The following is a 14414-nucleotide window of genomic DNA, read 5'->3' as shown; positions in this document are numbered from 1 at the left end:
ATATCTCACCAAAATGCGTTTATGTTATAAATTGCTCACTCAAAGGTGTTTTGTTTCTTTGTTGCGGCTGTTTTAGACTTTATTCTACATTAACTTGCAGCCATGACTTCTGAATCCATAGTTCACAGGTGATTTACTTCACCTTATCAGCTTTCTTAATTTTATCTCTTATACTTAATTTCTGTAAGAATTTCTCAAAGCAGTCATGAAGCAGATGAAAAACACGTTGATGCCATGAACTGGGATGAACTGGAATTTGGGGTAATTCCAACCGATTACATGTACATTAGGATACGTTCCGATGGAGAGATTTTTTCACAAGGCCATCTCGCTCCCTATAGAAAGATTGAGCTCAGCCCATTTGCTGGAATCTTGAATTATGGACAGGTAATTACACTTAGCTGCCCTTATGTTTGTTTCACAATGACGCCGAATATAATCAGATCCATGCCCATTAATAGATGAGTATCGATCCGAGGGCTTGTAACTCTAGTGGTTACGAGTATCTACATGATCGTGTCATCAGGGAATATTAGAAGGTCTCAAGGCAATCAGGACGAAGGATGGTCTCATTCAGCTGTTTCGCCCGGAAGAGAATGCTCTAAGAATGAAGATGGGTGCAGAGAGATTGTGCATGCCATGTCCATCTACTGAGCAATTTCTTGCTGCTTTAAAACAAGCAGTCCTTGCCAACAAGCGTTGCGTATTTTCACTTTAGACCCTATAGTTCTAAAGTTTACAAACGTAAAAACTGACGTTTTAATTTTCATATGTATATATGTATGTATGTATGTCTTTATGTGTGTGTGTGTACGTATGCATGTATAGGTACCACCTTCAAGGAAAGGAGTATTGTATATTAGGCCATTGCTCATTGGAAGTGGTCCTGTTCTTGGCTTGGGGTCAGCAACTGTTAGACAAATAAGGAATATGGTTGGAGTCCTTGTGTAATTGTATATAATATTATTATTGGAAGAATAAGCCGTCCTACAGCCGTCAAGCCGTCCTACCTTATCCTACCTACACACTAGCCGTCCTACAGCCGTCCTACCTACACACTAGGACGGCTACCTTGTCCTCTACAGCCGTCCTACCTTGTCCTACCTACACACTAGGACGGCTACCTTGTCCTACCTACACACTTGTATCATGTATATATATCCTTATAATCTTGTAGAGAAACATAATGAGAAAAAAAGCATTCTCTTCCATTTTTCCACATTCACGTATCAATAACAAATATATTTTTTAGCCTACATACCTTTTTCTACATGGTATACAGAGCAGGTTTATAACCCTAGCCCTAATTTTTTTTTCGGCAGCTTTCTCTGCCGTTCCCATGGCTGTTCGTGGCCCGTCCCGTCCCTCCTCTGCTCGTCCTCCCCTCCACTGCACCTACTGCAATTTTGACTATCATACCCGAGACACCTGCCATAAACTTCATGGCTATCCCGTTGGCCATCCCCTCCATGGCCAACCGTGGCGACCACCGCGCCGTGCCACTGCTTCCAGTTCTTCCCGCAGCCATGCACCTTCCAGTCCTCCCCGGCAGCCACGATTTTCTGCTTCCCAGCCCCATAATTTCACCCAGGCCCATCACGTGCAAGGCACCCAGGCCCTCGCCTCCTCTTCTACTCCAACGACCCACCAAGTGCACGGGGCCCAGCCCACTTTGCATGACTTGCAGCTTGCCATGCCTAACCTCTCTGCCGAGCAGCACTCCCGTGTTCTAGCTGCTCTACGTGACACCACCACCCCTCCTCAGGCCAATGCCGTGCTCACTACTGATTTTTCCCAAGGTTTGTTACCTGTCACCTCTCGTCATGGTCAATGGATTCTTGACAGTGGTGCTACGGATCATATTACTTCTTCCGCTTCATGTTTGGTTAATCGTTCTCCTTCACATTTGCCGCCTGTTTCTTTGCCTAGTGGTGTTTCCACTCCCATTACTTTTACCGGCACTCTTCCTTTAAATTCATCAGTTACTTTGAAGGATGTTTTATGTGTCCCTAATTTCCGAGTGGACCTTTTATCGGTTGGTAAACTTACAGATGGATTATCGTGTTCCATAACCTTCTTTCCTTCTTGGTGTGTTTTGCAGGACTTGGTTTCGAAGGCGATGCTTGGTGTGGGTAAGCGACGTGGCGATCTGTATTACCTTGTGGCCCTTACCTCTTCTCTCCCCACCCGTCAACCTCTCTACAACATCATTACCATCCCCTCCTCCCTCTGGCATAGGCGTCTTGGCCACCCCTCCTCCACTCGTTTGCAAGCTTTAGCATCTAGCTCTCTTAATTGTCCTTTTGATTCTAGTCATATTTGTGATGTTTGTCCGTTGGCAAAACAAACTCGTCAACCTTTTCTTTTGAGTTCAATTTCATCAACTTTCCCTTTTGCTTTAATTCATTGTGATATTTGGGGCCCGAATCGTCAATCTTCTCTTTCTGGTGCTCATTATTTCTTAACCGTTGTGGATGATTTTTCTCGCTTTACGTGGGTTTTCCTCATGAAACATAAATCCGACACTCAACAATTAATTAAGGATTTTTTTGCTTATGTCACTACCCAATTCCGCACTACCATCCAATGCATTCGTACTGACAATGGTGGTGAATTTTTATCTCTTCGTAGTTTTTTCTCTGATCATGGGGTGCTTTTACAAACTTCTTGTGTTTATACCCCCCAACAAAATGGCGTTGTTGAAAGAAAACATCGGCATCTTCTTGAAACCGCTCGCGCCCTTCGTTTTCAATCCCATCTTCCTATCAAGTTTTGGGGGGAATGTGTTCTTACCGCTACTTATCTCATCAATCGTCTCCCTACCCGTCTTCTCCATCATAAATCCCCATTTGAGGTTCTCTTTTCGAAAACCCCATCTTATGACCACTTCCGCGTCTTTGGTTGTCTGGCATATGCCACCTCTGTCACTCCCACCACCAAATTTTCCCCTCGGGCTCATCGTTGCATTTTTCTCGGTTATCCTCATGGACAAAAGGCCTATACCCTTTACGATCTCGACAATCACCGCATTTTCACTAGTCGAGACGTCATCTTTCACGAAACTACTTTCCCTTATGCCGTTTCTCACCCTCCTATCCCATCCTCTTCGCCTACCCTACCCATCCCACCCCCTCTGGACTTTACATATAACCCACCCCTTCCTGCCCCGACGCCTCACCCTCCTCCACCTTCCTCCCCTTCCACGTCTCCCACAGATTCCCTTGCTGCCCCATTACCCGTTCCTCCCCATGCCCCTGCCCTCTCGGCATCCCCTCATCCCCCCCCCCCACTACCTACCAATCCTCCCCTTCCCCGCACCTCTTCCCGTGCCCATAAACCTCCATCCTATTTGAAAGACTACGTTTGCTTGCAGGTGATTCTGCCATCCCACCCATCTTCGACTTCGCAACCCGATTCTACACAAGGTACGCGATATCCACTTTGTAATTTTCTCTCTTATCACCGTTACTCTCCCAGGCATTTTTCTTACATTAACTCTGTCAGTCGGACTGTGGAGCCTTCCTCCTTTGCCGAAGCTGCCACTGACCCCAATTGGCAACGTGCTATGAATGAGGAGCTTCAAGCTTTACATGCTAATGGTACTTGGACTTTAACTTCCTTGCCCCCTGGCAAAATTCCCATTGGTTGTAAGTGAGTGTACAAACTCAAGCACAATTCCGACGGCTCTATTGACCGCTACAAAGCTCGTTTGGTTGCTAAAGGCTTCACTCAGGCTGAAGGTATTGATTATCATGACACTTTTTCTCCTACTGCTAAGATGATTACGGTGCGTTGTCTTCTTGCTCTTGCTGCTAGTCAGTCTTGGTCTCTTCATCAGCTTGATGTTAATAATGCTTTCTTACATGGTGACTTACATGAAGAAATCTATATGTCTCCTCCTCCTGGTCTTCGGCGACAGGGGGAGAATCTTGTGTGTCGCCTTCACAAGTCACTTTATGGTCTTAAGCAGGCTTCTCGCCAATAGTTTTCCAAATTCACTAGTGCCATCATTTCTGCCGGTTTTCAACAATCCAAAGCTGACTATTCATTGTTCACTAAAAAGTCTGGTATTTCTTTCACAGCTTTGCTCATTTATGTGGATGATATTGTGATTACAGGCAATGATGCTAGTGCCATTAATTCTCTGAAGTCTTTTCTCCGTGATCATTTTCGGATAAAAGACCTTGGTGATTTAAAATATTTTTTGGGTATTGAGGTTTCTCGTTCCAAACAAGGGATTTATATTTCTCAACGCAAGTATGCATTAGAGATTCTCAAGGACTATGGTTTTTTGGGAGCACGACCCATTGCTTTTCCTATGGATGACACAAAATTATCTGATAAAGGAGAACTTCTCAAGGATCCTGAAAAGTATCGACGATTAGTAGGTCGGTTAATATATCTCACTATCACTCGGCCGGATATCACCTATTCTGTGCATGTTCTAAGCCGTTTTATGCACGAGCCAAGGATATCTCATATGGATGCTGCGCTTCGTATTGTTCGTTATTTGAAGGCTACTCCAGGTCAAGGTTTATTATTTCGTTCTGACAACCAGACCAAGTTAACTGCGTTTTGTGATTCTGATTGGGCAGGTTGCCCTATCACTCGCCGTTCGACTACTGGGTATTGTGTATTCTTGGGCGGTTCTTTGATTTCTTGGCGGACGAAACGACAGAAAACCGTTTCGCTCTCTTCAGCAGAGGCGGAATATAGGGCCATGGCAGGTGCTTGTTGCGAGATAGTTTGGCTTCGTTTTTTGTTGAAGGATTTGAACATTCCTTTGGATGGTCCTTCCAGTTTATTTTGTGATAATCAAGCAGCGTTACATATAGCTGCCAATCCTGTTTTTCATGAACGAACTCGTCACATCGAGATGTTTTGTCACTTTATACGAGATAAGATTGTAGATGGCACAATAGAGACCAAGCATGTGGGTACGGCACAACAGTTGGCAGACTTGTTTACCAAACCTCTTGGGAAAGAAAAGTTTTCGGGTATGTTACGCAAGTTGGGAGTTCTTGACATCCACTCTCCAACTTGAGGGGGAGTGTTAGACAAATAAGGAATATGATTGGAGTCCTTGTGTAATTGTATATAATATTATTATTGGAAGAATAAGCCGTCCTACAGCCGTCAAGCCGTCCTACAGCCGTCCTACCTTGTCCTACCTACACACTAGCCGTCCTACAGCCGTCAAGCCGTTCTACAGCCGTCCTACCTTGTCCTACCTACACACTAGGACGGCTACCTTGTCCTCTACAGCCGTCCTACCTTGTCCTACCTACACACTAGGACGGCTACTTTGTCCTACCTACACACTTGTATCATGTATATATATCCTTGTAATCTTGTAGAGAAACATAATGAGAAAAAAAAGCATTCTCTTCCATTTTTCCACATTCACGTATCAATAACAAATATATTTTTTAGCCTACATACCTTTTTCTACAGCAACAGAGTACACATTCCTAATATTTGCTACTCCAATTGGTAGTTATCACAAGGTAACTTATTTACCAATGCAATTCGTGTTAATTACCAATTGGTTTTAGATTGGATACTTTAACTTTGATATAGTTTCAAAGTTGAGAATTAAGTCATGTATTGCTAATTGATTGGGATTCGATCACGAAGAAAAATACTTGGTTCTGTGGTAATTTTGTTCACATAAATTATGTTTTTCTCAAATTAAATTTTAGATTTTTCCTGGTTACTATCTATTTTTCAGACCTTTTTTTTTTTCTTGGGAACTTTATTTTTCGAACTTTGATTTTGTTTATACAACAGAGTGGCAGCACCATGAATTTATACATTGAGAATGAGGTTCGTCGGGCCACCCCTGGTGGAACTAGAGGCATCAAAAGCATCACCAACTATTCACCAGTAATTTACTTGGCCAACTTATATATATAATTAGGTTGAAGATATTGGGATCTTCTAAATAATTTTTAGTTTTTGCTCCATTTCAATGCTACAGATTTTTAGAACAATACAGAAGGCTAGGGCCGAAGGTTTCACTGACGTCCTCTTTCTGGATGCAGCCACTGGAAAAAATATTGAGGAGTGTTCTTCATCTAATATTTTCATTGTGAAGGTATTAGTAATTACAATTTGCATATACGGTTTCAATATTACAATTCACCATCATTCTGAGCATGTTACGTGACCGGATTGTTAAACCCTAAACCCTAATTGCCCCGTAACATGTTACATAACTGAATTGTTAAGCTATACAATCAAATAAGAATTATTTTAATCGATAACAAACAAAATGTGCATTATTGAGCTTGAAGTGTTGTTCTAAAAATTAAAAAAACAAAAATAACAATGTTATCGAAGGCTTCGATGTGAAATGCCCATTCAAGTTTGGCCTAACAATTATTTTACTGGTGTAGGATAATGTGATTTTAATTCCACCAACCAACGGAACTGTCCTTCCAGGGATCACAAGGAAAAGCATCATAGAAATTGCTCTCCATCTCAATTACGCGGTAATTAACGACCCCTTTTTACCTTAATTAAGCATTAACTACTGCTTGTACAGCTTGTTAATTATATTTCACAAGTCTCAAATGTAACTTTTACTCATGAGAAGTGATTTTCTAGCTAATTGCAACCTCTAAAACCATGTTTTGGAAAATGGATATCGGGTGGAGGAACGTGACGTTTCACTAGAGGATGTATTGGCTGTTGATGAAGTTTTCTGTACCGGGACTGCTGTTGATGTCATTGCCGTTTCTAGCATAACAATATCGTGACAAAAGGTACAAGTGTTTGAGGAAAATTCTTAAGGAAAAGCACTTTTGATACTTCTATGCCTTGAATTTTAATTTAAAAATTTTTATGTGCTTTTTAAACCAAATGCACTACATACAAAAGCAGTTTGGAACAGACCCTCAAACTCGTGGCATTTTTTTTTTTTTTTAATATCATAACCCTGGAATTTAGTAGCTAAAAATGGATTATGTTAATGCAGGGTTGAATACAGAAGAGGGAAAGAAACTGTGTTTTGCAAACTGCGTGAGATGCTAACTGAGATTCAAACAGGTTTGATTGAGGACAAAATGTGTTTTCCAATAAAGCATATGCGTTCATAATATGAAGTTCGTATGGATACCAAATAAATTGAGATGTTTTTCATATTGTTCTTCACTGCTAAACCTGAAACCAGGTTCTTGGATTTGTTTTTGTTGAATTTGTGGGACAATATATGCAATCGTATGTTTAAATTGAAAATACACTTATCTTTGTTTTTCTTATTTGTTTTATAAATATTGCTTCTCCACCCTTTACTATATGAACATTTTTCTTTTTTTTAAAGAAACGATATTATCTATTCTAAGGAGAGGGGATGGGCTTAGCCTCCAATGAGCTAACAATAATATGGTTTAAATTTGCTTTTGGCGAGAATTGAACCTAAGAACGCTCACTTACCAGTGAAGATGAATATCAGTCGACTATAGTACTAAGTGTCTATATGAACATATTATTAAACACTACTCGTCATGAGCAAAGCCATAAAAGTTTTTTTTTTTTCATATAGTGTAAACTTGTAACTAAGATATTAAGGTAATTGGATGTTTTATAAGTTTTAATATAATTTTTCTCCTTTCTGTGAACTATTGTGGGTAATTAAAGAGTGTAGCCGCTAATTAGCATTCTAACATTCTCATTTTTCAACATGGTTATGGCCATACACTATTTTTTTTTTTTTTTTTGGTCAAATGATAATATACACTATTAGTTTGTTGTATTTAAACACAGAAATAAACCAAAAAATAAATGAAAGAGATAAGATGCTTCCGTGGGTTCCACAAAAAACATATCGGATATAACCATTTAGAGGGTTACAAGTACCCACATATGGGCTTGATTAATGAAAATTAAGAAGAAATTAAGGCAAGAGATTTGAGGAAAATAAGCTTATCTAAATTACTTATTAACATCACAAAATAAAATTATGAGCATTAATTCAATTTCTCATAAACCCAATTTTGCTTTTTTTTTTTTTTTTTTCAAACCTCTCAAATATCATTATAAATTCTCCAATTAAAAAAAATAAAACAAAAAAACCACACTTTTTTAAACTCTCTTTCTATGTCTCACATTTGTCTCCAACTTCTCTCTTTTTCATATATTTTTTCTTTTAAAAGTTTTTATATTTACACACACATAGTATATGGGCTTCATCTAGTAGTATATATAGATGTTGAATTAGCATCTATATATATGGTTGTTTTTAAGGTGCATACCTTGCGTGTGGACCAGAATCTAACTGTTTGATCTGATGAGCTCACACGTGGAACTGGGTTGTTGTGACCTAGTGTAATTCAAAACTTTTATTTTTTTTTCTTCATTGGATATGTTTTTGTTGGAGAGAAAGGGAGAGTGAGAGATTATTCGCACATTCAAGAGGGAAAGAAAGGCAGAGAGAGGGAGCTGTGTGAGGAATCGATTTCAGGTGGATTGAAGATCTGTTTCGATTGTGACCCTGTAATCCTATACCTTTAAATTTTATTTTATTTTTTGTTCACTAGTGTGTTTTTGTTGGAGAGAGAGGGAAAGATTATGGTTTACTTCGCAAGGAAAAAGAGGCAAAGAGAATGAGCTGGTGAAAGGTGGGAGTGTTCGATTTCAGGTGGATTGAGGATGAGTCTTGATTGTGACCCTGTAAATCCTATACCTTTATTTTTATTTTTTTTGGTTCACTAGTGTGTTGTTGTCGGAGATAGGGGATAACTGATGGTTATATTCGCAAGAAAAAAGAGGCAGAGAAGAGGAGCTGGTGAAGGGTGCTCGATTTCATATGGATTGAAGCTTTGCTTAGATTGTAGTTGACAAGGGTGGTTCGTCCAGAACCTCTAAAGAAACACATATTGTGAAGTTTAATTTTCTGTTGTCATTTGATCCATTTTGGTTCTGAAAACCAACTTTGGGTACATGTGTACGATATTTATAATTTTGGGATTTGAATCCATAATACTGGGTGGTTACCACTAAACTTGGTTGAGATCCTTAAATTGGATTTTAGATATGCAAGTGTAAAACTTGTGCTAGGTTGTGATAAGTTGTGTTGTAGTTGTGTACATTTGTAGCAGGTAGATATTGAACTATAATTCGATAAGGAATGTGTTTGAAATATAAGAAGAAATGATGTAGATGTAGGAGATCAACTTGGTGCAGGGAAGGTTGAATTTGTGGTACCAACGGTAGACAATGAGTTGAAACCCAAATTGACAATGGAGTTTGGTTCGTTGGATGAAGGGTATACTTTTTACAAAAATCTTCATTGGTTTTTTGAATTCTCAGTCTGATTATTCATTATTTGTGAAATTTGATCCTTCTCTTCTGATTTTGTTGGTCTATGTTGATGCTATTTAGGTAACTGGTCATAATCCTACAGTTTGTAAGGCATTTTCCAAAGGGCTTAGTCAGTTATTTTCAGTTAAAGACTTGGATGCATTACTCTACTTCTTGGGTTTAGAGGTTCACAGTTTTTCAGAAGGTATTTTTCTTTCTCAAGGTAAATATGCACTGGACCTATTCATCAAAACACATATGGAAGGGTGTAAACCTTGTGCTACACCTCTTGGTACTCTTAAGTTAGATCACATTGGTACTCTATTACCTAATCCTCATGAATACATATCAATGGTGGGGCATTGCAATATTTGACATGAACAAGAACTGATATCTCATATGTAGTGAATCAAGTTTGTCAGTTTCTTCATTGTCCTGGAGGTACTCACTTTCAAGCTATCAAAGGAATACTAAGGTTTCTAAAAGGCTCTATTGATCATGGTTTGTGGTTCAAGAAAAGCTCTTTGGATCTCACTGCCTTCTTTAATGCAGATTAGATAGGCTATGTATTTGACTAAAGATCTACAAATGATTACTATGTTTATTTGGGTAGTAATCTCATTTGTTGGACTGAAAGAAGCAGCGAACAGTTGCTCGTTCCTCAATGAAAGCTGAATATAAATATTGGGTTCATACAATAGCAGCACTACCTGAGTTTGCAAAATATTTAAGGACATTGGTTTTCCTCTGTCTAAAGTTCCAGTTTTGTGGTGTGACAATGTATCTGGCATTTCTCTGGCTTCCAATCCAGTGTTCCATGCTAGTAACAAACAAGTGGAAATAGATTATCATTAAATCAAAGAACTAGTTCTTGCTTATCTCCTCAAATTCAGTATGTCAACAGCCAAAATAAGAATGTTAATATTTAGGCCAATTTCACTATCTTCAGTCCAAGTTTTACCCTCCGTTCAGCTTGACCGGGTGTAAAAATGCAACTCATACTCACAATATAGTCAGCAGTGTCATAGTCTAGTCATTGTCCTTATCCTTACCTATTGCAACAGTTATGTAACTAATTGTAGTGTTAGTGTGAGGTGTTACTGTGATTAGTTAGGCTTGATTAGTTGCTAATCATTATTGGCAAATGTATATAACTCCAGTGCCAATCTTATTCATTCGAAAGGTAACATTGATAATTTTGCATGCTTTGCTGCTAGCTAGGTAGCTTATTCAGTCAAATTCTTTTATTATTGTGAAGAAATGTTATCATGTCAAACTGAGAATATCGACCATTATTTAAGTAGATTCTTGCCAAGACGTCTCATTCAGATTCACTCTGCAACAACATAATATGATTATGCTATTCTGCTATCGAACTTTTGGTGATATAAATATGCACATTGCGGGTTTTGTCTGGGTATATTTGAAGGTATTAAGGCGTACAGGACAGAAGATGATTGATTTCTGCTCTTTAGGCCTGGACATAATGCTTTAAGAATGCTGATGGGAGCAGACAGCATGCAATATTTTCATCTTGAAGGCAAAACCAATTAGCATTATTGCGCTTTTGGTCCACTCAATTCGAAGGCGTAAACCTAGAGCATGCATGCTTTCCTTCAGGTCGAGGAACGTGTAATTACGGTGAAGGATTTGCTTGAAGTCGACGATCTGTATTGGAACTGCCATTGCAGTCACCCTAATTGGTGTTGTAATTTATCAAGGAGAAAGGTAGAGAATTCAACTTCATTTTTTCTTGTTTTTGGTTTAATTTCAGGATGCCGTGACATTGCATTTGTAGGATTGAGTATGGCACAGGAAAATGAGCACTGTTTAATGGGTGTGTACAAAACTATCCTTGCTCATCCTACCCCTATTTCAATAAAATTCCAAAAAACTAGCCTTTTATGATCATATCGTAGTAATTGGGCAAACGCCGGTTTTGGGGGGGGGGGGGGGGGGGGGGGGGGTGGGGGGGTGTGGTGGTGTCATTCGGAGCGATTAGGACAACTCCTTAAAACAAAATATATAAGACAAGCAAATAGAACATTACTATTTACTCTCGTTGTCGTGGCTCGGGTGTCCAAAGTCAGGCCGATATTTTCCTTGTGTTCTAACCACAATTGCCTCCTATAGATGCAACATTATGTGGATTTCAAAAGGCAGCATTGAGAACAAGTTGGGATGGGATTGTGCTACGAAGTTCACTACATCTCAGATGGAAAAAATGAAAAATCTCAACATGAAAATAATTCATCAATTTCTACTTTTAATAACATTTAGTTGCTTTATAAATAAGCCATTCCAAGTATCTGTTAATCCTGGCAAGCACCAGTGCATGCAGTCGTCGTGCTTCTTCCCACCGGCTGTGGATGGATGGGCATCTGCTCTGAACTCGCTCATGTGGGTTATGTTCAAAATCTGGAAACTTGATCCTTTAAGGGACTTGTAGAGGTGTTGATTCACCAGGCGTGCCTCCATGTTTGTACCATTATTCTTCACTGAGAAGAGATCTTCGACCTAGAAAGCAAATCGTAACATTATACAATAGCTTAATTAAAACAACACAAAGTAGAAGGGGTTTGTGCTTGGGTACAAATCATTGCTTCATAACTTGTAAGTGTAGCTCAATTAACTAAACATGACATTCATTTTGCTCAAAAGTAAAAACAGACATGACATCCATTCGGGTCATTATAGCATCACACAACTCACCTGCTCTACCAATAAAGGATTTAGCCGATTACAAGAGCCACCTTGGTCCCAATCACCCCCTTCAAAATGTCTAGGTGATTGAGTACGAAAAAATTTGATTGCATCTGCTTTCGTTTTGTTCTCCATAAGCATTACCTACAATGAATGAATCCACTAAAAACATGAACGCCAGAATACTACCTCTTAATTTCTTATGAAACATAAATTTAAACAAATTATGAGTACTGAAATTCTTGATCTCTGCCTCAGAAAATTAAACATAAAATTAACCAAATTATAAGTACTGAAAGTCTTGATCTCCGCCTTATAAAATTAAACAAAATCTGGGCCCGGGGATTTTGAAGAAAGCATATCGAGGAGAGTTTCCTTGATCTCCACCTCAGAAAAATCCTCATTCAGAGAGGTAGCCATCTCATCGGTAACTAGCCGGTCTAGGGCCCCGATAATTTCCTTGTCATCCACCACTTGGGAGGTCCAGAACAGGTTGTCAAAATAGGATAAAACAATGCATTACATACCATCATCTAACACAACCAACTCCCCATTATCGTCACTGAGGCCATAAATTGCATTTTTTTTGTTTTTCAAGTGGTAGCTCTCTAGTGGAAAAACTTGGTGTTCTTGTCCCCCTCTTTTAACCATTGAATTCGAGACCTTTTCCACCAGAAGGTTTCCTCTTGAGCCAAAAGGGAATCAAGTTCCTGCAAAAGATCATTCTTCTCGGCCAACATGGTTCAGTTAAGGGGTTAGCCAGAAAAATTTAAGCCAAGAACGAACCTACTCAATTTTCAATTTCCTAGCCTTTAAATTTTGGTGCTGCCAAGTTAGAAAAACAACCTTCATCGCTTTCAATTTTTCCACCACCTGGAACATTGAGAACCCTGCAATCAAGGCGGACCAAGCCTTAGCCATCACTTCCTTACAAGAATCATGATGCGTCCACCATTCTTCAAATATGAAATTAGCCCTTCCATGACCCTTCCTAGAATCCCTGCCATTGTAATTGAGCAAAATTGGAAAGTGATTAGATTTGCATGGGTTAAGGTGGATAATAGAGCAATTGGGAAAGAGATTCCTCCAGGTAGAGTAGCGAGGGCACGGCCGAGCCGTTCATTATACCCCCATAGCGGGAGGTTATCCAAGTAAAATTCTCGCCTCTGAACCCCAAATCTATGAGATTACAGTCTCCCACTGCTTCACGGAATGAGAGAATTTGGTGGATGTGGCGTAAATTTCCTCCCTTATTCTCCCCGGAGAGGAAAATTCCATTGAAATCGCCTCCATAAACCCAGGGAATGGAGAAGCGTGAAGCCAGTGTCCTCAATAGGTCCCACGTTTCATGCCTACGCTCAATCACTAGGTGCCCATAGAAACCCGTGAACCTCCAATGCTTCGCATCACCAATTTCGCCTACCTTCGCGTCAATATGGTGGGAAGAAGAGGATAGAATTCTTAAAGTAGTGTCATCATCCCATAGCAAGGCAAGACCTCTGGATCTACCACAAGAGGTTACTCCAAAATCGTAATCGAACGCCAACTGCACTCTGATATTTCGCAGCCTGTTCGTATTGTATTAGTTTCAAAGAGAAACACAATCCGGGGAGCTTGTTGCCAGATTAACCCATGCAACGCTTGAACTATCTGGCGGTTCCCAAGCCCCTAGCAGTTCCAAAATAAAATACTTATGGTTAACGGCAAAACTGAGTCTCCTCAACCTCTGCCAATTCCAGATTCTTTTGGTGCTTATTCCTTCCCAGTAAGCCATTGAATTTAGCTTCTTCCAACTTTTTGGATGCAGAAATAAGGACTTCACATAACCCCTGGTCTTCCCTCATGCAGAACGAACTTCTCCTAGTAAAGTCAATATCTCTAGTTGCACATTGACCACGTCCCCCACCATTCCTTTTTTATTTTCTTTTAGGGCCACTGCCCTGAGTAAAATGGAAAGGTTTCCACGGGCTAATAGGTGCCTTGGTGCTTGGATGTTTAGGAGGGGGTTAGGTGTAGCACTCTCATCCATGTGGTTTTTCTTGGCTTTTCCAAGTCATAGATCGGTAGGAAGGTCCCCGACTGGTAGTGAATGCTAGGATCCAACAGCTAATCACAGGGTAGGCCAGTCAATTCATAGCCGGGCTCAGGCCTAAAGAATTGCTAAGTGTGAGTAAGCCCATTGGCATTGAGGAAAGCCCATGGTGGGATCCGCTTTGGGTCACACCAAACTTTATCGAGGGATAGACCATTGATAGCCAATGTTAATAAGCCATTCGTAAAGTGGGTCCCAAAACTATTAGGGTGCCACATGTGATCAAGATCCTCCAGAGATGATCTCCTTCTGACATCCTCATATTGCTGTTACTAGGTAACGGACACTGCAAACCAAGTTGCATTATCCTAGATGT

The 14414-nt window shown here is 39.9% G+C and overlaps 1 protein-coding gene across 1 annotated transcript; it reads left to right on the top strand.

The window, feature by feature from the left end:
• Positions 1–6761, top strand: LOC137724894 (putative branched-chain-amino-acid aminotransferase 7). Its single transcript, XM_068463544.1, has 10 exons — positions 1–128; positions 204–387; positions 527–703; positions 829–902; positions 1283–1287; positions 5455–5507; positions 5791–5886; positions 5981–6097; positions 6399–6475; positions 6635–6761. Exons 1-10 carry the CDS (start codon positions 103–105, stop codon positions 6759–6761), a joined length of 936 nt encoding a protein of 311 aa, XP_068319645.1. The 5' UTR covers positions 1–102.
• Positions 6762–14414: the final 7653 nt, after the last annotated feature.

This window comes from Pyrus communis, chromosome 2 (assembly GCF_963583255.1).
Source record: "Pyrus communis chromosome 2, drPyrComm1.1, whole genome shotgun sequence".
Taxonomy (NCBI): Eukaryota; Viridiplantae; Streptophyta; class Magnoliopsida; order Rosales; family Rosaceae; genus Pyrus; species Pyrus communis.
This window is presented reverse-complemented; position numbering and strand designations above follow the sequence as displayed.

Coding starts and splice junctions, on each gene's coding strand:
- LOC137724894 (XM_068463544.1), top strand. CDS start 103: ATGACTTCTGAATCCATAGTTCACAG. Junction 388..526: donor GAATCTTGAATTATGGACAG/GTAATTACACTT, acceptor TCGTGTCATCAG/GGAATATTAGAAGGTCTCAA. Junction 5,887..5,980: donor GCATCACCAACTATTCACCA/GTAATTTACTTG, acceptor TCAATGCTACAG/ATTTTTAGAACAATACAGAA.